Source organism: Aquarana catesbeiana, linkage group LG11 (genome assembly GCF_042186555.1).
Source record: "Aquarana catesbeiana isolate 2022-GZ linkage group LG11, ASM4218655v1, whole genome shotgun sequence".
NCBI classification, from domain to species: Eukaryota; Metazoa; Chordata; class Amphibia; order Anura; family Ranidae; genus Aquarana; species Aquarana catesbeiana.
This window is the reverse complement of record NC_133334.1, coordinates 102,948,445-102,970,402: the sequence shown is the minus strand read 5'-3', so window position 1 is coordinate 102,970,402 and position 21,958 is coordinate 102,948,445. Positions and strand designations below refer to the sequence as shown.

General features: G+C 40.2%; 1 protein-coding gene across 4 annotated transcripts in view; it reads right to left on the bottom strand.

The window, feature by feature from the left end:
- The window catches only part of LOC141112213 (uncharacterized), a 189,119-nt gene that overhangs the window by 163,286 nt on the left and 3,875 nt on the right, over positions 1–21,958 (bottom strand). For all 4 annotated transcript variants that reach the window (XM_073604812.1, XM_073604813.1, XM_073604814.1 and 1 more), the window contains exons 3-12: positions 21,183–21,206; positions 19,877–19,909; positions 18,830–18,871; positions 15,684–15,734; positions 13,145–13,382; positions 10,879–11,005; positions 9,639–9,726; positions 7,819–7,928; positions 7,532–7,739; positions 1,287–1,409 (exon numbers count right to left, since the gene is read on the bottom strand). In XM_073604812.1, the coding sequence (XP_073460913.1) occupies positions 1,287–1,409; positions 7,532–7,739; positions 7,819–7,928; positions 9,639–9,726; positions 10,879–11,005; positions 13,145–13,382; positions 15,684–15,734; positions 18,830–18,871; positions 19,877–19,909; positions 21,183–21,206 (1,044 nt within the window). The remainder of the gene's footprint in view (positions 1–1,286; positions 1,410–7,531; positions 7,740–7,818; positions 7,929–9,638; positions 9,727–10,878; positions 11,006–13,144; positions 13,383–15,683; positions 15,735–18,829; positions 18,872–19,876; positions 19,910–21,182; positions 21,207–21,958) is intronic.

Here is a 21,958-nt window from a genome sequence, read left to right as displayed (position 1 = left end):
GAATACCCAATCACATGCAAGGAAAATAAAAATAAAAAAGTGCATTTTTGCTTGCATATGATTGGATGATGAAAGTCAACAGAGCTGCCGATCATTTACTAAGCTCTGGAGCAACTGCTCTTGCAGAGTGCAACTGCACTTTGAAAAGTGCACAGTCTACTTGCCTTCAGTAAATCGACCCCAATGTGTTGTGGTGCATTGCTTGCAAAAAAAAACATTTCAAATAAAGGAGCTGCCTTATTACAATGCATGTTAACCCACGTTGCGTTTTCACACTGCAAAAGTGTAAACTTGGTTGAGTCAGAACAAGTATGCAAATAACAACTCTTGGTCTACATAGTTTTTCCATGTCAGTGACTCAAAAAGTATTAAGCTAGTGGACCAGCATAACAACATTTTCAAAACAAGAGGTCAACAGAGACGACAGCCCATGTGTTTTTCCCATGACATGCCTTTGCCCTTTAAAGTGGCCTTAGCTTAACCTAGTCAAGATTAAGTCCCAACAGTGATATTGTACAGTAGGACTGTCTCAAGGAATAAATGTACAAAAAAAATGGCCAGGGCAGCATAATATCATCAGTTGTGATAAGACCAAAAATATATATTGTGGTTGTGGCAATAATTGGCTCTGCTGCCACCCATGGCTATTTTGTTTTGATTTGATTTATTCTTTAAGTGAAAAAGAAGGGTTCTCAAACTGTGTAAAGAATTGCTGATAACAGGGCAGAACTTACGGGTCATAGACAGTTGTAGATATGACTCATATTTTTCTGTCCCATTACCTTCATATTGTATTTTTGCTCAGAAAGATATTTTGATTTTGGTGTATTACATGGCTAACATTACCTAATTTCCTAGTCATTTTGTCCTGGCCAATGGGTGTAAGTTGGTTGTTATAGCCAACATCCCAAATAACACCATAATATATTTTAACTATTATGGTTAAATTAAGCCTGCATTTGGTTTTATTGGCTTGGGCTAGGAGTTATTCCATAGTCCAGTTAAAAGTACCATAGAAAAAAATTCAACACTCAACACTGAAGACTACTGTATGATCCAACGTGTATTAGGACATGCTTGAATTAGATGATTCCCTGGTTTTGGATTGTTTTCTGTAGTACCTTAAATGTTCTAAAGTCAAGCAAGGCTAGGCCCTTGAAAGAGCACTGGAAAAAAGTAAGTTGGGTCCTCCATGCAGTAGGAGAATGAGTTGTTTGCATATAGTCAAGTCAATTCAGATAGTGCAGGACTCTTTATTCTCTGATATTTCATACTGTCCAAGTTACCTGGTGGGCAGAAGCAGCCGTAAACACAGTGTGAATTACATGTGTATTGAGGGTTCGAACAAGTGGGGCTGCAGGGATTTGCACATTCTTCATAAATCTGATTGGATGGACATGTGCCCAAGGCTAGAAAAGAAAAATAAGGCAAAGAAGATAATAGGGATAATACACATTAGCATTGTTTAATTATATAGTATTATAGCATACATCAGTTTTGCCAAGATAGTATTTAGATACCTTTTAACATGTATCTAAATCCAAGACCAAAAATTGAGTATATTACAGATTAGCAGTCCTTAGGTTTGATGACTGCATTAGTTTGCTTTAATACATTTCCTGTCCTACGGTGTCAATGCCTACTCACTGTACTGTATCTAAGGTGGAGCAGAGTTGTTACCCTAGGACAGAAGCTGTTTTAGGACTACAGAACACCCGCTCTCTTCATCTTTATAACATTTCATTGTAGGAGAATGCTCTCCAGCACTCTGTATTCAGTGTGCTTTTTCTAGAAAGTTACAGTATAGTACATGGACAGTTTGTGATCATGCTACTGCTTGAGCAAGCATAAATGATGTTCTCCTTTGCAACAAATAAATATGACATTCTAGATGTAGTAGGAGGGAGAAGCAATGCAAACAGCACCGCAAAATTGCTTCACAGAAGGGACCATGTGACCTGTGAGTAGGTCACCTTCACCCCATTTCTTGCAGGGACTTTTTAAATTATCACCAAGTTTGACTTATCACTGATACAGAAATAGAGGGGAAGTTGTTCAATTAGGACACTTGTTCTGGTGACAATTGTTCAAGGGAAGATTCCCCTTGCTTTGGAGCCTAGTGGAGCGCATAATAATTTTAAAGTGTCTTTTTAGTGTAATGTAGGCCTTACGCTCTAAGTTCTTTCCCTTCAGGCAGTAGGCTGAACAAAAAAAAACAAAAAATAAAAAAACTTGCTGATCGAGAATTTTTTTTTAACATGCCTTTTCGCCAGAAGTCACTCAGTCCTGCTCCCGTCAATCTGCTTCCTCCTCTTTGGTTGTGATTGACAGTAACGGGAGACAATGGCTTCTGCTGCTGTCTCTGAGACAATGAGGAGGCAGAGAGCCAGGAAAACCACTGCTCTCGTGCACATTGTTGGATTGAGATCTGGCTCCGGTAAGAGAATGCATGAAGGTAAAAGATCTTCAGCCTATAGAACCACTTTAAGCTTTACTTTGTAAATAACCCTTATATAGTTATAAATTTGAAATCTGGTTACTGCCACTTTGCCTTGAATTATTTTTTGAAGAGGTAGGTGTTTCCTGTTGAAACTTGTACCTCCCTTGTGCTAGGACCCAAATTCTTACAGGCACATGTACATTCCCCCTGAGGAATCCCCCTGAGGAAGCCACGTGACCCTGTGGCATAATGTGTAGGGGAGGGGCATCTGGCAACATGTCATTCTGAGTCTGACTACGAGGGTAATTCAAACTGTATGGCTGATCTCCTCCATCGCTATTGCCGGTTTATGTATACTTCATTGCTGGATTAGTTTGGTGCGCTGAAAGCACCTGTTTAATTTGAGTTCAAATATTGGGGGATTGGGCAATAAAGTATAGTGGTTTAAAAAGGTATAAGCACTATTTGAAAATTCTTTTTTCCTATGTATATGTCTGATCTACAATATGATATGAGGATACCAGGAAGGTGAAGGATGGGGAAAGAAGAAGGAACATACCCACTGAATATATCCCATTGAGTAAAAAAAAAACGTGTTTTGATCATACTTAACTGTAGGGTCACATTTATTAAGGTGAGAGTAGGGAGTACATGGATGGTTGGAATATGAGAACTGGTGATATTAGGAGAAGATACATATGTGAAGAGGATTGGAATTCATTTTGACTGTATATGAGATATAACATAAGTGGTTTCCCATAAGCGTGATTAATATAAACAAGACTAGTAGCACATTTTTATGGTGTTGGGACATTCAAATGGATGACATTAAAGTGGTGATAATTTCAGTTTTACGCAAATTCATATGAAATTGTATATATATTTTTTTGCTCACTGGATGGTATATGTATAGTATATTCTTTTTAGTTTTATATGTTTTTTTCTTATGCTGTACTGGACAGTATTTAGTAATGGTATAGCGAGGTGGTTTTATATTTATTGACTGTGTTAGATGCAAGCACCTTTGTTTTAGAGTTTTTTCACATAGCAGCTCACAAGGTTTTACACATATTGGTTACACCTCAGTCATACCCCTTTGCTAGTACATGTTGTATTACCGCCTTTACATTTTACATAAAGCATTTTCTTGTTTTCCTGGTTCTAACATGGCTTAAAACATTGTGATAATGGGTATAAAATACGAAATGATTGTTTCAACTGTAAAATGGAAGGAAAAATGTGTTGCCAATAATTATACGGGAAAAATCTGCCTCTAACGCTACTTCTTATAAGCACAAGCCTACTGTGCCTAATGGTAAATCCTGACCTAAAATCAGTAAATCGGCTTTACATATTCAGAAAGAAAGTTCAGATAGATAATTTCTCAGCACAGGATTCCTTTGATCTGTTGTCTGATGAGCTTCCAATCCTTTTCCTTATATCAGAGAATGACTATTAATGACTAATGCTCTTTCTGTCCCTTAAGTTGCAATAGCAGTTTGTTTGTTTGTTTGCCCTTTTTAATCTAAGCATCAAATACAAAAATTCTGTGATATAAAAGAAATGAGTAGAGCAAATATGAGCTTTAGCCATTGTAAGTAGATGCAGTGTAGGCCAACATGTATCCAATTCCTGTGTAAGAAAAATACAGGAACTCTTTGTGTTGCCCAGAGCTATGAACTTTTGGACCAAAGTTGCAGTTCATGTTCTGAATGGCTTGAAGTGTCACTGACACTGAGGAAATCAGTAATATTTATTGAGAAATTTAGCCCAACCAAATATTTGTGCACTTATCACTTCGGTGTATTTGGAGAGAACAAATTCCAAATTCTCCCTTTTAATGTATGTAATACCTTTTGTATGTACAGACAATGGACAGAGCTTTATGGCCAGGCACGTTTATTTTCTGCATGATTGTGCTTCAGTTTCAGATTTCACCAGCAGATGGTACTACAGTTCTGCTGTTCCCAAGTAAACAAGCATACGGCACAAAACTCATTATTTCATGTAATGGAGTGTATCTCATGTTCTACAGGCTGCTGCTTCTTGTAAAATTCACCCAATCATGCCACCTTAATAGCTGTTGGATATTACCCTGAGCGGCTATTTCCCGGTACTGTGCGGGTTCACAGTATATGTGTGATGAGTTGCACCTCTTGTCCGCAGCCTTCTGCTCTCTCTGCCATACAGAGACTTTTAACTATTACTCTCCCACAATGCAATGTGTTCTGTGAATGGAGGAGGAGTAGATGAATGACAGGGCCTCCACCGCCCTTTCACAGAACTTATTTCATAGCTCCCAACTGTCCCTGATTTGGAGCAATGTCTCTCTGTCCCTCTTTCCTCCTCATTTGTCCCTCATTTTAGTCTGATCTATATAGATGTATATAAAATGCATCTTTCAAAAAGTGGTTCCCAGTGCTAAACCTTTCATCCAAATTCTAAATTGCTGCATTTGTAAATTTAAAAAGACAATATAAAGGAATAGTAGTGGTAAAAAAAGCACTTGTGGATTTAATTAACTTTTTTTTTGGTAATTCTCCTTTAAGGGGGTGTGGCAGGGGGTGTGTCCTATGCCTACATACATTTGCTAGTAGGTGTCCCTCATTCCCATCTCAAAATGTTGGGAGGTATGCTTATTTTATTGTGGGAATAAAACTAGTAAGAGGTCACTGAATGGTGGAGAGGGCAGAAGAGATGAGTGAGTGACAAAACTGCTATAGTACTTCTGCTAGTCAGAAGAGTTGCGGCTTTCGCCTGTCCCCTAATGCCCTCTCTGCCATTCGTAGAAAACTTACACCTTCAATGCAATGTGTTCTGTGAACAGGCGGTGGAGGTTGTGATATTCATCCACTCCTCCTCCATTCACATGATACATTGTGAGAGAACAATAGTAAAAGGTCTTTGCATGATGGAGAGGGCATTACACATCACCACAGTGTTCAGTACTGTATCCCCCCCCCCCAAAAAAAAAACAAAAAAACAAAAACTAAATTTTAGGTTTAACATTATAGTAAAAACAGTAACATTCTATATACAGTATTTAAAGCGGTTCTAAACCAAAAGTTATTATTATTTATTTTTTTACCTTAATGAATTACCTGCTGTAGTTGTTCCCCCCAACTCCCAAATACTTACCTGAGTCCTATTCAGTGCTGTGCCAATTTGAACAAGTGCTAGTTCTATCTCTCTCCTCTCACAGATTCAAAAGCAGCAGCTGCAGCCATTGGCTCCTGCTGCTGTCAATCAAATCCTGTGAGTAAGAGCAGGGGGTCAGGGCTGAGTTGCGCTGTGTATGTCTATAGATGCACATAGCCCAGCTCAAGATTGAGCCCGCACAAGTGCCCCCCATAGCAAGTGGCTTGCTATAAGGGGACTCGGAGAAGAGGAGGAACCAAGATCGCAGGCGTGGGACCCCAGAAGAGGAGGATCCGGGCCACTCTGTGCAAAACCATTGCACAGAGCAGATAAGTATATCATGTTTGTTATTTTAATAAGACTAAGCTTTACAGCTGCTTTAATCCCAGAGAAAGGGGCCTTAAAATATTTCCTGTAGTATTTAGCTGTAAAACTATGTAAAGTGGTTTAACTCATCAACTGGAGAACATACAGTATAAGGGCACGTTTATTTATTTTTCTAGTTAGACCACTGAGGCTGTAGAGAAGGAGTGAAAAAGGAACACATGTGGCCCATACAACACCAGGCTGACATATCTGAATTAGGGAAGCTAGTAGCTGTTACTTCCTCTTATCAGGGTGGTCTTATTAAATGGGCACACCTGGGCACAGCCCAGAAGCCCCAGGTGCATTGGGGCCCCATGATTAGGACAAGGGGGGTGGCAAGTGCTGTGTTGGGGAGGGTGCACTGGCGATTTGGCTGTTTGTGCTCCTCTTCTTTGATAGGAGCAACTTCGATGTCACTCCTGTTAGAAGGAGCAGCAGCTAACTTCTGCAGGTGAGAGGATTCAGCTTTCTCCTCCCTCCTGCAGGGGACAGAAGAGAGCCGGCACTGAGAACTTACCTCCGTCTCAGCACAGGAGAGGAAGAAGGAGCTGCCTTCAATGCAGGGGGGACAGCATTTGTGATCTGTGAGTAGAAGGGGGGCACAACTCTCATATATGGGGACACTGTGATGGGGTCACCAGATGTATGGGAGCACTGTGATGGGGACATCTGATGTATGGGGACACTGTGATGGGGACACCTGATGTAAGAGGACACTCTGATGCAGACACCTGATGTAAGAGGACACTCTGATGCAGACACCTGATGTATGGGGACACTGTGACAGAGACACCTGATGGATGGGGACAATATGATGGAGACACCTGATGTATACGGGCACTGTGATGGGGAAACCTGTTGCATGGGGACACTATGATGGGGAAGCCTGATAGATGGGGACTCCTGTTGTAAGGGGACAATGTGATGGGGACACCTGATGTATATGGGCACTGTGATGGGGACACCTGATGTATGGGGACACTGTGATGGGGGAACCTGTTGTATGGGGACACTGTGAGGGGGGAAACTGTTGTATGAGGACACTGTGATGGGGACACCTGATGTATATGGGCACTGTGATAGGGGAACCTGATGTATGGGGACACCTGATGTATGCAGGTGCTGTGATAGGGACACCTGATGCAGGCTGGTAGAGGCCCCAGTGCATTATTTAGCCCAGGGACCCATGATGCTATTAAGATGGCACTGCCTGTTGTAACACAGAGAAGTAATTAGCAGACAGAGAACTTCGGTCTAAACTTCAAACTTTTTCATTATGTACAACAGAGAAAAATTGAATATACTAAAGATGGCCATATGCTAGTAGAATTCATTTTTCAAAAATTGTAATTTTAAGAACATTCATTCAACTCTCTAATCTTTGTGGGGTCAAATCAACGTTTGTTTATGACCTCCATGACAAGAATTTTTTTTTAAATACTTTCAAGCGACATTATTTAAGTCATATATGTACTGGTGAAAAGGTTTGCAGTAATGCTTGTATGAATGTCTGTTCGAAGACCTACAAGTGTATGGCCAGCTTAAATCTTGCCACATGTTTTTCAGGCTTCTCCTTAAAGTACTCACAGCAGAGGTTCTTGGTCCTCCAGTTGCTGAGTGGCTGCGAGCACAAGGCACACCTTGTAGAGTACTCTGAAAGTGTTGCACATGCACAGTTGCTGTCCCCTGGAACGTAACATTCCTGCAGGTCCTGCTGGCACCGTTTAATAAAAGGAATTTTGGATACCATACAAGTAGCAGAGACCAGATCCAGAAGATTATAACACTGAGTAAGCTAGAAGAAAGGCAAATACATTTCAGTTAATTGTTTTATAACACTGCAGATGACAAGGTTAATTAGAAAGTCAACTTACATATTGATGATTGTTTAACGTGTTAATCTGTGGAGCCGGAGGAGGGCAAATTTCATTTGGGTCATCAATCTGCTGCAAACTGGCGTACTGATAAGGAGTCAACATTTTTCCTGTAAAACACGTTGCAGAGGGTTATTTACTATGAATAGGATAGTGCACACTGTCCTGTGCTGAAAGAAAGTTTACATTGCTGATAATTTACTACATAGCAATATATGGAACATGTGTACTGTATATGCAAAAGTTTATGCATGGGCCTTTATAAGCATGTTCCACATTTCATATTTATTTAGGGTAATTTTATTGCCTTTCTTAAGTGTTTTTCAAGTATTGTGGAGAGATTAACATTAAACAGTATTTCTTTTAAAGTAGAACTATAGGCAAACCTTTTTTTTTTTCATTTTGGATATGGTAAGGGATGGTTTTAGCCCCCATTTGTTTTTGTTTTTTTTGTTTTTTGTTTGCCCTCTGTGTCCCATTGGGGAATTTTCTTCACTTCCTGTCCCATAGCCAAAACTGGAAGTGAGAGGAAATTCCTCCAAAGTGTTGGGATCCATGGGTGTCACCAGAACTAGTGTCCCCATTGGAAGATTTCTGCTCTATTTTTGTTCTAGCGACAACCCAAATTTGTGGGTTTTATTTTACCTTTACTTTTGGTGATGAAGGTAAGCAGGACTACCTGAGAGGGTGAATCTCCCTAACGTAGACACAGGCAGAATTAAAAACCTGCCAAAAATTCTAATCCATCTCCACTATATCCAAAATGTTTTGTTTTTTACTTTAACACTTCTTTAGACTTTAGTTTTTGTCTGATTTCAACCCAGATTCAATGATGTTCACCTTTTACAGAAAAAATGAAAAGGTGAGCTAACACCACACACGTTCCTCACCACCCAGGTCCGTGCTGTACTTACCACTGTGGATGCAGAGCTGTCAGTGCCCACGCAACCCATGAAGCGGTCCGGGGATATTAAATCCCTGCTCTTCTCCCTCTTCTCTGTACAGCACTTCTGGGATGGTCAATTATGGCACAGAGCTTCACTCTAAACTGTCCCAAAAGTGTTGCACAGTGAAGAGTGTGGGTTTTAAATCCCTGACCTGCAACATGGGCTACATGGCCACTGACAGCTTACCTCCCATATAGATAAGTACAGCATGGACAGGAGGAGGTGAGGAGGATGTATGGTGTTAGTTCATCTTTTCTGAAAAGGTAAACGAATCCTTTAAACTTCCCCCCAATCCCCCCCCCCCCCCCCCCACATACACACAATTCTTGGTTGACTTCAAGAGCTTTTCAATCCTAAAGCTAAAGTTTAATATGCTTATATTTTGCCTTCCCTGATCCATCCCTTCATCAGCATGCCAATGAAATGTTAAAATAAAACCTTTCTGTTTTCATTACATACATGACCTTATTTTACATCCAGGAAGCTAAATCTGCAAAATGTAAATCTGCTCCTATCATGAAAGGGCCACTTGGTTGTATTTACTCCCCATGCAAAAGGTTCCCAGTCCCTTCCTACAGCAAGCACTGGTATCTACTATGGCTATCACTCCCATTTTGAAACATTACTTAGGGGTGCATGTTGTTTGATAAATGTCCTAAAGGGGGAGATTTACTAAAATTGGAGAGTGCAAAATCTGGTGCAGCTCTGCATAGAAACCAATCAGCCTCCAGGTTTTATTGTCAAAGCTTACTTGAACAAGCTGAACTTGGATGCTGATTGGCTATCATGCACACCTGCACCAGATTTTGCACTCTCCAGTTTTAGTAATTCAACCCCAAAGGTTGTGTTGCATAAATGATCTGGGAAGCTTACCATTAACCACAAAGTCATCCTTGTGGACACCATTGAAGTTCCCACAAAGTCCACATGTTCTGTTCATGTAATTTTTGTCCACTTCCACCTATTTATAAAGAAACAAATATAGAGTAGGACTTTTACATTATTATTAGTAGCAGTGTTCACTATATACACTGGATCAATTAAATGTCCATATGAACTTCTTCACTATGTACCCTGTGTTTTGCATCATGGGTAGCTTACACTAGAATGAACATATTTGGGCTGATTTACTTAAAAAGTAAGAGGAGTCAAGTATCCAGTGATATGCAGATAAAATAAGTAAAAAATATGTTTCTGAAGTAAATAGTCACAAAATATATTATATGAAGATTCTCAATTCCTTTAGTAAATCAGCCTAATTATCTAACAAGGCAGGTTTGTACAGACATTCTGAGCCCTGCAGTGTCCCAATCACATAAGGACATGATCAACCAGTGGTTCATACCCTCACTAGGTTTTCCCCTTCAATTACATGTGTACATAGGGCATATATGTATATATATATATATATATATATATATATATATATATGCACAATCACATGTTGTGCTTCTCTTTTGATAGCACAGTAGCTATTGTTTCTGACATGATAATAAAAAAAATTACATATTAAAAGTGCAACACATAAAAATGATGTTCTGGTAAATGTAAGGTAGCTTCCTAATGGATGTTTAAATTAGGGATGGTCATTGGAGAAAGCTATAGGGGTTGATTTACTAAAGGCAAATGCACTGTTTACATTGCAAGTGAAGTTGCACTCTGCAAGGGATTTTTTCCCAGAATTTAGTGAATGTGGTGATGTTTTTAAAAAATACTGAATCACATGCAAGGAAAAAATAAAAAAATTAAAAAATTTGCTTGCGCATAATTGGGTCATGGAAATAAGTAGAGCTTCACCTTATTCACTAAGCACTGGGGAAAATTTCCTTGGAAAGGGAACAGCCTATTTGCCTTTGGTAAGTAACCCAAAATGTCAATAGAGATCTCTGACAGAAAACACAGGCCCTCTGACAGGCAAGTATATTACTTCTTGTCAACCAGTAAACTTTCACCTGCTTTCTTTTAGAACCTAAATGGGTTGCGTTAAGCTAAATTAGAAGAACTTTTGGTATCGGCAACTTAATGCTGCAGACATGTCCTGTAATGTTGGTTCATAGGATGGTCAGAATTTTTTGGCAGTTATTGAATAATATCGTAGGGTACCCCAACTTACCATGAGATTGCTGTCACTGCTCCATGTCACAATCAGCTCAAATTCTTTTTGTTTAGCAAGCAGCTTAGTTATAGCCCCAGTTTTGACAATTTCAATTCCACTTGTCATATAAGGTAGACTTATTTTCCTATAAAAAAAAACAAACAAAAAAAGAATTATAAAAATAACCAACTATGAAAAACAAATTGACTGTATTATTATTTTTTGGTGAAGATACTTAAAAATTAAAGAGGAAGTAAACTTCCATCTTTGAATTTTACCTATAGGTAAAATTCAAAGAAAAGATGGAAGGCCTCGTGCACACAGGGCCTTTGCTTTTCTCCACTGAATGCCCTGTACTCCTGGCAAGAGAAACGCTGCTTAAAAAAATTGCCTAAAGCCACTCATTTCACACGTTTAGGCACCTCGATTGTTTGAGAGTTAATGGATTCCATTGGTCAGAAAAATGAATTTATTCTGGCAACTGGAATGCATTAATGCTAAAACGCACCTAAATGTGTCTAGTGTTTAGACATGCTTATAGGTATTTAGGCCCAAAAACACCTTTTATGAATATGCTGGGGATGGTTTTTCTTTTCAGCCTGTAACTGCTTCTGTTCTAATACGCCTGTCATCTCCTATGTGTGCATGGACACACAGGCTAACATAGAGGTGCTTTTACAGGCTGAAAAAAAAGCCAAATGCCTGTAAATGTGGCATTTTTTAAGCACAGACTGCATAAGACCTTAGATCTTGATTTGCCACCAGATCAAGAACACAGGGGAAATCTTCAGAGTGGACACTTTTTCTTGTAACAACTATCTGAAAGAGAATTTCCCTTTTTTTACAGAGATTAGGAAGTAAAGAAAATTCTCACAAGTATGACATATACAGCAAAAAGTGACCAGAGGTTTTAACCATTTAATTTTCTAAACAAAGCTGAAAAAAAACATTATGGCTTTAGATCAGGGGTGTCCAACCTGCATCCCAAGATGGGTATGAATGAGTCCCAACACAAAAGTGTAAACTTACTTAAAGCAGTTTTGAAGTCACTCACTACTGAGAAATTCTGTAATCCCCCCCTCTTACAGGAAGATATAATATGCAGTATCTGTGTTTTTTTACAGTGCCACTGGGTGCTCACGTGACCTGCTGCACTCTCCTTTCCTGATCTGAGCACTACAGCAAGAGGGGCTGAGATTCCCCGTCAAAGTCAGCTGGGAGGACAAGATGAGAGCGGCGGGAGGTCACGTCAGCACCCAGCGGCGCTGTAAATAAGGTATTTGATGGAATATTTAAAAAAAAACACAGATACTGCACATTATATCTTCCTGTAAGAGAGGGGATTACAAGATTTCTCAGTAGTAATTTTACAGCAATAGCAGAAAGAGGGGAAGGGTGGGGAGGAGATGGATTACACACAGACTCCTGAGCTGACAAGCAGGGAGTGAGGGGGAGAGAGGAGAGACTGCGGGATGATGGAGTCACGTAAACTGACCATGGTATTATGAATCAGCAGCCATGATTACCATGGTCAGTTTACATAGGTGGACACAGGAACAGGCAGGATCAACCCGGTTTTTTAGAACAGAGAGGGACAAATGTCACAGTACAAGGACTATGCTGTGTATCCTGCTTTAAAGAATCAGGATAATTTTGTTTTTAGGGTTACGACCACTTTAAAAATGTTATTTTTTGTGGGGAGACATTTTTTTAAAAAAGCATTTACACTTAGCAAACACATGCAGGCTAAGAAAAATTTGACAGCGTCTCTTTACTGGATTTTAAAAAGTTTTATCTTCCCAAAGAAAAATATCACACTCTTCACAATCACACCTTATACATGTCATCAGTTTTTGGTTGCACCTATATTTGTGAGCAACTATTTCAAGGATGGAGCACACGAAGGGAAAAATTAGAACTAACAAATCTAATCAGCACCTTGAGAATTCAGTAAGAATTGCTACTATATCCATCAAACCAGATATTGATGTGTTAGTTTAGCAACAACAAGGTCAAATATCACACTAGTTTTATGTTGCCCTCTTTTGCTAATATGATTAAAAATATTACAAAAAAATGAAGTTTTATTGCTCAGATAGGTACATTATCTATATCAATGATGATTAATGTGATCTGCCTGACTTTTTCTGATCGTCAGCTATCCTTATTGTTAGTGTGTCTTATGTGTGACTCAAGACAATTCCTCTTCTTTCAGTGTGGCCCAGGAAGGTCAAAAGGTTGCACACTACTGCTTTACATCATTTTTAAGAACATTTGGACTTACTTTCCCATGATTGTGATTGTGTTTCCATTTACAACAATGTTGATGGCTCCAACCTGTATCATAATCCTGGTAATAGAAGTTCCACTGGATCTCTGCACTTGGACATTAAACTCAGGGGAGTTAGTGTTGCAGACAGTGGCAAATACAAAGTTGCAAGACCCAGTGAACTCATAGAGATCATTGTCAAATGTAAAGAAGTGGTTGTTGCCCCAGGTGGAGCAAGTTCCTTTGTTGGAGCCTAGAAAAAGGTAAAGATAAACACCAAATAGGTTACCTATATAAAATGAGTATAGGCATGCCTCTTTTGAAATCAAACAAAGAAATGTATCATAAGTGATTGGCTTATTTTTTAATTTGTTGATAAATATGAATGTGCTATTTTTTTCCATAATTGTCATTGTGGTCTACTTTTTCAAGCTAATCTTGCTTTAGGGAGTTACAGGTGAATCCATTTTAGGACAAGTGCAATGGAGCCAAAATTTAGATCATCCACTTCCACTTAAATTAAACTATATTTTATATTCTATCAGCTAAGGCCTCCCCCCCCCACCCCTTCCTCCAACTGCTAGATAATAGACTGCCATCCATCCAAGTACTGCTTAATGCTCATCATTAGACTCAGTGCTGCTAATCCAACATTACATTATACTTTTAAAATGAACATTCTTATTTTTGTATTGTTCTACTAGACAAATGTTGCGACCACCCTCATTCTTAACCCACATTCTTGCATCAAAAATAAAATACAAAAAAAATACTAAAGGGTCATTTTCATTCTGCTGGACCAACATATCACATTTCTCAAATAGTGTTGTTACATTTGTAAAAGTTATATCCCATTGGAGTGTGGGCTAGGTGCAGCTCTGTGCTTTAGGCAGTGAACTCACAGGTTTGGCAGTAGTAATATATTGTAGAAAAGTTGAGCAAGTACAAACAAGCTCAGTGGGGAAGCACACTCAACCAAGGCCACTAACAATCTTGACAGATCTTGGCGTTGGAGCAGCTGAATGGAAAATGAAAAATTCTAACAGCATCTGCCACGAGGGGCGGAATGCGGCCTGGACGGTCCTAAAATGTTAGGCTTCCTGGAGAAGTAGACAATAGGCCCTACACTGTCCCTACTTCTCCAGAATGTTTCCCTGCATCTAAGCACGGTCCCTGACAGACTGGGATACTATCCCTATACTAGCCACTTGCTAAAAGTGCCCCAAACCCCGGAGCTGGAGTCCTAAATAGACTCTGCCTGAACCAACAGTCACATGGGGCACCCGCATCCAATCAGATAGCAGCTCCCCTGTAACCGAGGAAGTCATAGAGGAGCCAAGTTCCCCTTAAAGTCCTCCCCAACTACATTGCTGCTGCAGTCAAGCGCCACCTGCTGGGGAGAATACAGACTGAACCTGCCTACAGGGGTTTCATGGATGTTTAGATTTTTGGGAGAAGTGATTATTTACTTTTCATTTACAGCTTTCTATTGTAGTAATCCCATTCAGTATGGTTGAGGTACTGTTCTAATTTTTAAACTAATCTGTTATTTTATTTTCAGGGCTTATTGCTAACGACACAGAGGCTCATACAGCATGCAAGAGCACTTTGTTTATGTTTGGGCTGTGTTCATGCAGCCTATGTTAGTCAACAGAGATGCAGATGCTGTACAGACTCACCTGAACAGCATGCAGGCATGCAGGTATGGCTGCAAAGCCCAGAACACAGACAGTATGCTGTCTCCATTGACTAACATAGGCTGCCTGCGCGAAGCTCCACGCTGCTCTGGAAACATAAACAAACAGTTTTGCTTGCTGTACAGGTCAATGAGCCCTTAGTCTTTTTTTTATATTAGTTTAGAAATATCATCATAAAAGATAAGTTTTTCCTCCTCAAAATATGAAGTCACTTTCAAGGACTCCAGGTCTAAGGTCTTGTTTTTTGTTTGAAAATAACAAACATGTGATACTTACTTGCTCTGTGTAGTGGTTTTGCACAGAGCAGCCCAGATCCTTCAGTGTGTCCATTCAGACACAGAGCTGCGGCTCGGCCCTGCCCCTTTTCTCTCCTTATTGGCTCACTGACTTTGATTGACAGCAGCGGGTGCCAATGGCGCCCACTGTGTGTCTCAGCCAATTAGGAGGGAGAGACAACCAAGTCTCTTGTGCCACATTGCTTGATTGAGATGGGGGTCAGGTAAGTGTTAGGGGGTTGAGGGGGGCTGCTGCACACAAACGTTTTTTTTATCTTAATGCATAGAATGCACATAGAATGCATTAGGATAAAAAAACCTTCTGATTTTAGAACCACTCTAATAGCAATGGGTGCAACATACCTAGTCACACCTACTGTAGACTACAAATCACTACAGTTAATTTACAGTTACACACAGACAGCAAAAAAACAAAAAAACAAAGGTTCTAATCTTTATCTATTCTATCCAAAACAAAAAAAAGTTTGAGATGGAGTTAGATTTTAACAGGGTAAATACAGGAATAAAAAGTTAACCAGATATCATTTGTTGGTATAAAGGTAAAAAAAAAAATACACTCACAGGTTGAATAATTAGCAGGGCCTACTCCGAGACCACCAATGAAATTGTCATCTGTAAAAAAGAAAAGGTTAAAGTAAACCGTTCTGTAGACCTTCATATAAGCAAAGGCTTAGCAGTCCTAAAACTGAAAAAAATATATTGAATGGAAGTTGTCCCTCTGGTGGATATGAATAGAGTAATTATTTCATATAAACAAATACTACGTTGGTATTCTTCAATAGTGAGGGGCCTTGATTACTGAATTTGACCTATAGAAAGATGCAACAGCAGTGCTGGTGAGACAGTGAGGCTGATTTACCAAAAGAGTAAAAAGTCAATTCCTACCACTTTATTAAAAAGTAATGCACTTACATCAAGGTAGTATTAAAATCGTCTTCACATTAAAAATCGATAGCATGCCGCGTGCCTCAGTGCTGCAATCTCACCATCCTCTCACCCGCACTTCCAGGGTCACCTGTCAGATCCAGTTGCTGTGTAGCCACGCCCCAGTTACATGGCAACAGGATCTGACGTGAATGGCAACAACATCTGGTGAGCTTTATTCTTAAGGCCCCTTTCACACTGGGGCGGTGGGTGCGTCGGCAGTAAAGCGCCGCTATTTTTAGCGGCGCTTTACCGTCAATTTCGCAGCACTAATCGCCCGCTAGTGGGACGCATTTACCCCCCACTAGCGGCTGAGAAAGGGTTAAAACCACTCGCAAAGCGCTGCTGCAGCAACGCTTTTCCGGCGGTATAACTGCGCTGCCCATTGACTTCAGTGGGCAGGAGCGGTGGAGGAGCGGTATACACACCGCTCCTTCACCGCTCCAAAGACTTTTTTTTAGCGTCCTGCCAGTGCACCACTCCAGTGTGAAAGCCCTCGGGGCTTGACATTGGAGACACAGGAGCGGCTCTTTCAGGGCGCTTTGCGGGCTCTATTTTTAGCGCTGTAGAGCATGCAAAGCGCCCCAGTGTGAAAGGGGTCTTAGGGAATGGAATCGGCACAGATCACTTCGGTGGTGGATATATGGTGTACTGTTTTGATTTTTAAGCTACACCTACTTCATCACACTTTGTTGGACTTCAGTTTGCACTTTTTTCTGTATTTTCTATACGGACATTTTTCAGTTTTTTTTTCACAAGATTTGGATTTGATTCATTCACATTATTGCGCTACTGTGTAATTTATGTTGTTTGAAGACATTGGGGTTGATTTACTAAAGGCAAATCCACTTTGCACTAAAAAGTATACTGCAAATGCACTTGGTAGTGCAGTCGCTATGGATCTGAGGGGAAGATCTGAAATGAGGGGAAGCTCTGCTGATTTTATTATCTAATCACATACAAACAAAAATGCTGTGTTTTATTTTCCTTGCATGTCCCCCTCAGATTTACAGCGACTGCACTTCCAAAGTGGATTTGCCTTTAGTAAATAAACCCCATTGCATTTCACCTATTTTGTTTGTTTATTTTTATTTAAAGAAGCAGCATAGAGTTATTATTTGTTCACACATCTAGGGGCACAGTGCTTATATATTTAATGTACTTTAAAGTAGTTGTAAACATTAAATATGAACAAAGCATTTCCCTCTCTGTATTTGTCCCAACTCAAAGGACTAAGTGTCATTTCTGTCTGCTACCTCTTTCCTATGCTATCTGCATAAGTCACTTCTGATAAGTTTTCCTGACACCAAGAGGTAAAAAGGTGACGGGGAGCTCCAACACACAGCCTGTGATTGACAGCCTCAGCTCTGTTCCTGTGTGAAGGTGTCCCTTCCCTCCAACCAGCTCTCAGTGTAACTTCAGTTCTCCGCCCGCTGATTTATGAGAGTTCAGACACGCTGTATAAATTCTGCACTTCTGTACAGGTGTAGATAAACAGGTACAACTTATGTAGGAGGATTTGTTTAATCTCTGCGTATCATATGAGGCTGGCCACTTAATGTAGTATATGTAAGGGTTTACACCAGCATTAACTTTGTTTCCCTCAATTTTCTGGACTCCCACAAGCTCTTGGGCTCTTGACAAGCCTAGGGGCTATATATTGCTCTCCTGCCCCCTGGCGCTCAAAGAGACCATGCCTGATGAGATGGAAGTGACTAAGCATATGAGCGCAAGAGCATAAAACTTCCTTCCAAGCCCATTCAGTACATAGAAAACTCTGCCAGCTGTGTCCAGAGTGCTAAGCCTGAAGTGGGTGACCCTGTGCATGCAGCCATTGGCTGTGTACCTGGAGCAGAGACTCTTCCAGTGACTCCTAACATGGAACAGGTCCTGGGATCCCTGCAGCTGCTCACCTAAACCACCAGAAACGTCCAACCTCACTATAAGAGGGGTTGCCGCATGGGAAAAATTTTGTAACAGTCATATTATTGGTTGTTCACTTTTATCTACTGTATACATACCATTGTTCTTTTACATTGTCTGTATGAAATGTCTCTTTATGAAAATGAAGCTTGGTGGCCCAGACAGTGAAACAGATATTATTATTATTATTTTTTTTTTTTTTAACAGGGACATCTTTTCCAGTTGTTTAATCTTATAACAGAGTCACTTTGACATTAATCTGCCCTAGTGGCCTGTAAAGGTAATGTCGGGTGATGGTAATCGAGGGAACTTGGTCATCAAATAATGGAATATAAACTTTGATAACAAAGTGAAACAAAGTCAGAGAGGGACACAGAAGAGGATTTTCTTTCTAAAAAGGTAATAGTGGACATCTTGTGGTGTCTGCTCTTTTGCAAAGTATTTACTTTTAAACATTTTAACTTAACAAGGTTCACAAGGAAACGTGTTGCTTTATAATTAGGATAGTTATGAATCATAGTGGTTTAGCTGTTAAGACTTCTGCCTTGCAACACTCAGGACACAATCTGCATGGGGTCTGCTCTCCCTGTGCCTGCATGGGTTTGCTTTAGTTTCTTCACCCAGTTCAAAAAATTGCTGGTAAGATAATTGGCTCCTCTCCAAATTGGCCCTAGTATGTGTGTGTGCCTCTGAGATAGGGACCTTAAATTGTTGTTAACTCATTGAGAGCATAGATTGAAGTGAATGTACGGTGCTTTATAAATGTTGGCTCTAAATAAATACCTGTAAAACATAATAATATATCATGTATTTTAATATTACAAGTTGCAGTTTAGAAGACAATCTGAACAGTTACTTACCGCCAGTGGAATCATAATCTGCTTCTGCTGGATCACTGGTATCTGTAGAAAACATAAACATAATAGTGAGCAAGGAGGCCTCATTCAAAGTTATGCTTTAGAGACTATATTTTGTACTTTGCACAGGTAGAGTCCCTTTTTAAAATTGTCTTGTTTTGAGCACATTCTCACAGGTCCAGCTTTCCAGGCATGCCCCCAACTGTGACCCAATTGTTGTTGTTCAATTTCCTTTACATTTACCTTCAACTATGTAGTGCAAGGGCCTGCTTGATTGCATACAAATTGAAAGTGTTTAGGTTTGACCTCATATTATATGGTTTTGGTACATCTAAAGGAAAGTTGTACAGGCAAATTGTATAAAAATAGTATAGTGTGTAACAGGGGCGTTACTAGGTCTACAAAAGATCTGGGGCTAGAGCCCATAGCAGCGTAGTAAAGAAAGTCATACGCTTGGGCTGACATACACATGTATATACAGTAATATATGTGTGTGTGCATATCCCCAGAGAGCCCCCCCACTTACATCAGGGTCCCCAGAGAGCTCCCCCTTACATTAGGGTCCCCAGAGAGACTCCCCCTTGCATCAAGGTCCCCAGAGAGCCCCCCCACTTACATCAGGGTCCCCAGAGAGCCTCCCCTTCCCTTGGGGACCCCTGCAGTGACTCGGGGCTCTGGGACCCAGATTCTGGAGCTTTACATGTGAAATAGGAACCCACTTTATCCAAAAAAAAAGTTTTGGCTAGAGATACTATGCATATTGTATGTTATGATCAGGCAGCCCTTTGCATTACGGGCACACACTTACAGAAAAAAGTGTGCAAATAAATTGTTGCATTCAAATCAACATTGCCAAGTCACGTTTTCCCATCTTTCCCATCTAGCCAATGCAATAAGAAAGAAAGGTTACTTGCAGAAAGGCATATGGAGAAAATTAGCCAAACTACACCATTCACCATTAGAAATCCAAAGTTTATAAATAAAGGCTGTTGCTGGCAAAAAATACGTAAAAATATCTGTAGAAAAAGGACTACTGGTCAAAGCTCTCACCATTGGACAGTGGAATCAGAAATCGTTGAAACACTGTAAAAAACAATAGTATTTTATTAGAAGATGTGTTCCAATACAAGTAAAACAGTGAAACGTCAATTTTGGTGAATAATGCCATGAGACATAAAGCTAAAGGCAAAAGGTATCACATAATGTCTTCACAGTAATAAAAGAAATACCATTGCATCTTAAAATGCAAGAGACTGATTTAATAAGCAGCAAGGTATTACTACATATATACTGCTGCTTTAAAAAAATCACAGTGCATTTATTAACTACTGCGTGTGCATTGTGGTCTGCTGGCTTCTATAATCGAAGCTGGTGGAGCATAATAAAACTGAATGAAAGTTTTGTGGAAAAAAACAAGTATCGGAGCCTTATCATATGACCTGTTCAAGTCACATGGGTGGCTTTTTTCCATTCACTGATCTTTCTGTGCTGCACTAAGCAGAGGGAACTCTGTGAGGCACCTCTTGCTCCACATCTAGGCCTTTATTTTAGAAATGGGCCATAAAATGCTTCCTTTGATGTGGACATGTGCTGAAGAGTACTATAGAGAGTAGATAGTGATATCTGCTTTTTGTTATAAATGGCCCCTAAATATGTTTTAAACACCATTGGGCCTAGTGTATTAAAGCTGAACTCCAGACTGGAACAAAAAAAATACACATGCAGGGGGGGCCCCATGCACTACAAGTATAAAATGCTTATTATGTCTAGGGGAGCCACGGTTGTGCTCTCACCCCTTCCACACGCAATAAAGGTTTAATAGCCCTGCATGGAATGTGATGGTACCAAGGGACCGCCCATAGGCCGGAGCTCAGGGGAGGAGAGAACATAACTGGGACTTGCCAAAATAGGCAATTGAGTAAGTAATAAAGGCTTTTCATTCACCACCCCCAGAAATACTAAGTGTTTAACCTTTGCAATGTGTGGGGACCCCACTGTGAGTGTAAAAAAACTGGAGGAGAGCTCAGGAACATAACCTGTCAAAATCACATTGCCAGCATTCCTTCAATTATGGGGCTCTCTCTGCAGCTTTAACCAAAGAGAAAACTCCATAAACAACTACAGGCTCACATTTATAAATAGATGTGGTGTGCATAGCCTTGATTGTATAATGAATAGCAGATATTGATATTCGCTCTTCATTAAAAAATCTGCCCCATTGTGTTGCCAATCAAAAGAGCTTCCTTCTATTATTTGCCAAGATGCCATGAAAACAATAAATGTCTATTAGCTGCAGTGAACAATCCAAACAATTTTTTAACAATAAAATCGTAAGAAAGAAATGTATTTGACTTACATAGCCTATGGTTTGGACTTGAACCTGGGGAAAAAATAATTATGTTGTATAAGTCTGATACTAGGCCAAACAGCAAATAATGTTGAGTGTTCAGAACTGTTATTAAAAGACGATTATCAATTTCTTTCTAATTATACGTTTAGCGGCTTCTTCTGTTTAGGTTGCTAGGTAAATTTTGTTTTTTTGGCTCCACTGTAGTGACAATCTACAATGGAGTTGTGGCTGTTTTCATAGGTCTGCCCAGGGTTTCCTGAGCTGAGGTTTTGATTACTTCCCCTTGCCTCTGGAAGACTTTTCCAGAACATAGGGCTGGGAGATCATATCCCAGCTAATCCCTGGAAAGAGATATCCAGAAGGTGGCTGATGAGGTGGTAAATATGCAGGAGGCATTGTTCTTTTGCCTCAAGGGAGGGTTCCAGTCTCCTGGGGGGCTGGTGCCAGAGGGACAAGAAATTGCAGTTTGGGCCTCAGCAGCTTTAGGGCTGAAGATTGCCTGAAGATTTCATTTGCTGGAGGACACTGCACTGACATCTCAGGTCTGGGGAAGGATCTTTTTATCACCCTAATTGAGGATCTACCTGTGGATGCTGGATGGCAGGCAGCTCCTGGGGCAATGTGAGTAAAGACCTGAACTGTTAGTTGTGAAAGTTCCAGAAGTGAACTAAGTGCCCAAAGATGCTATATGGACTGGGGCAGCTCTGAGAAAGATTTAGATCTACTGTCCATTCTTTGTTACCTCCAGGAAAAGCTGCTATTAGAAGATTAGTGAGAAAATT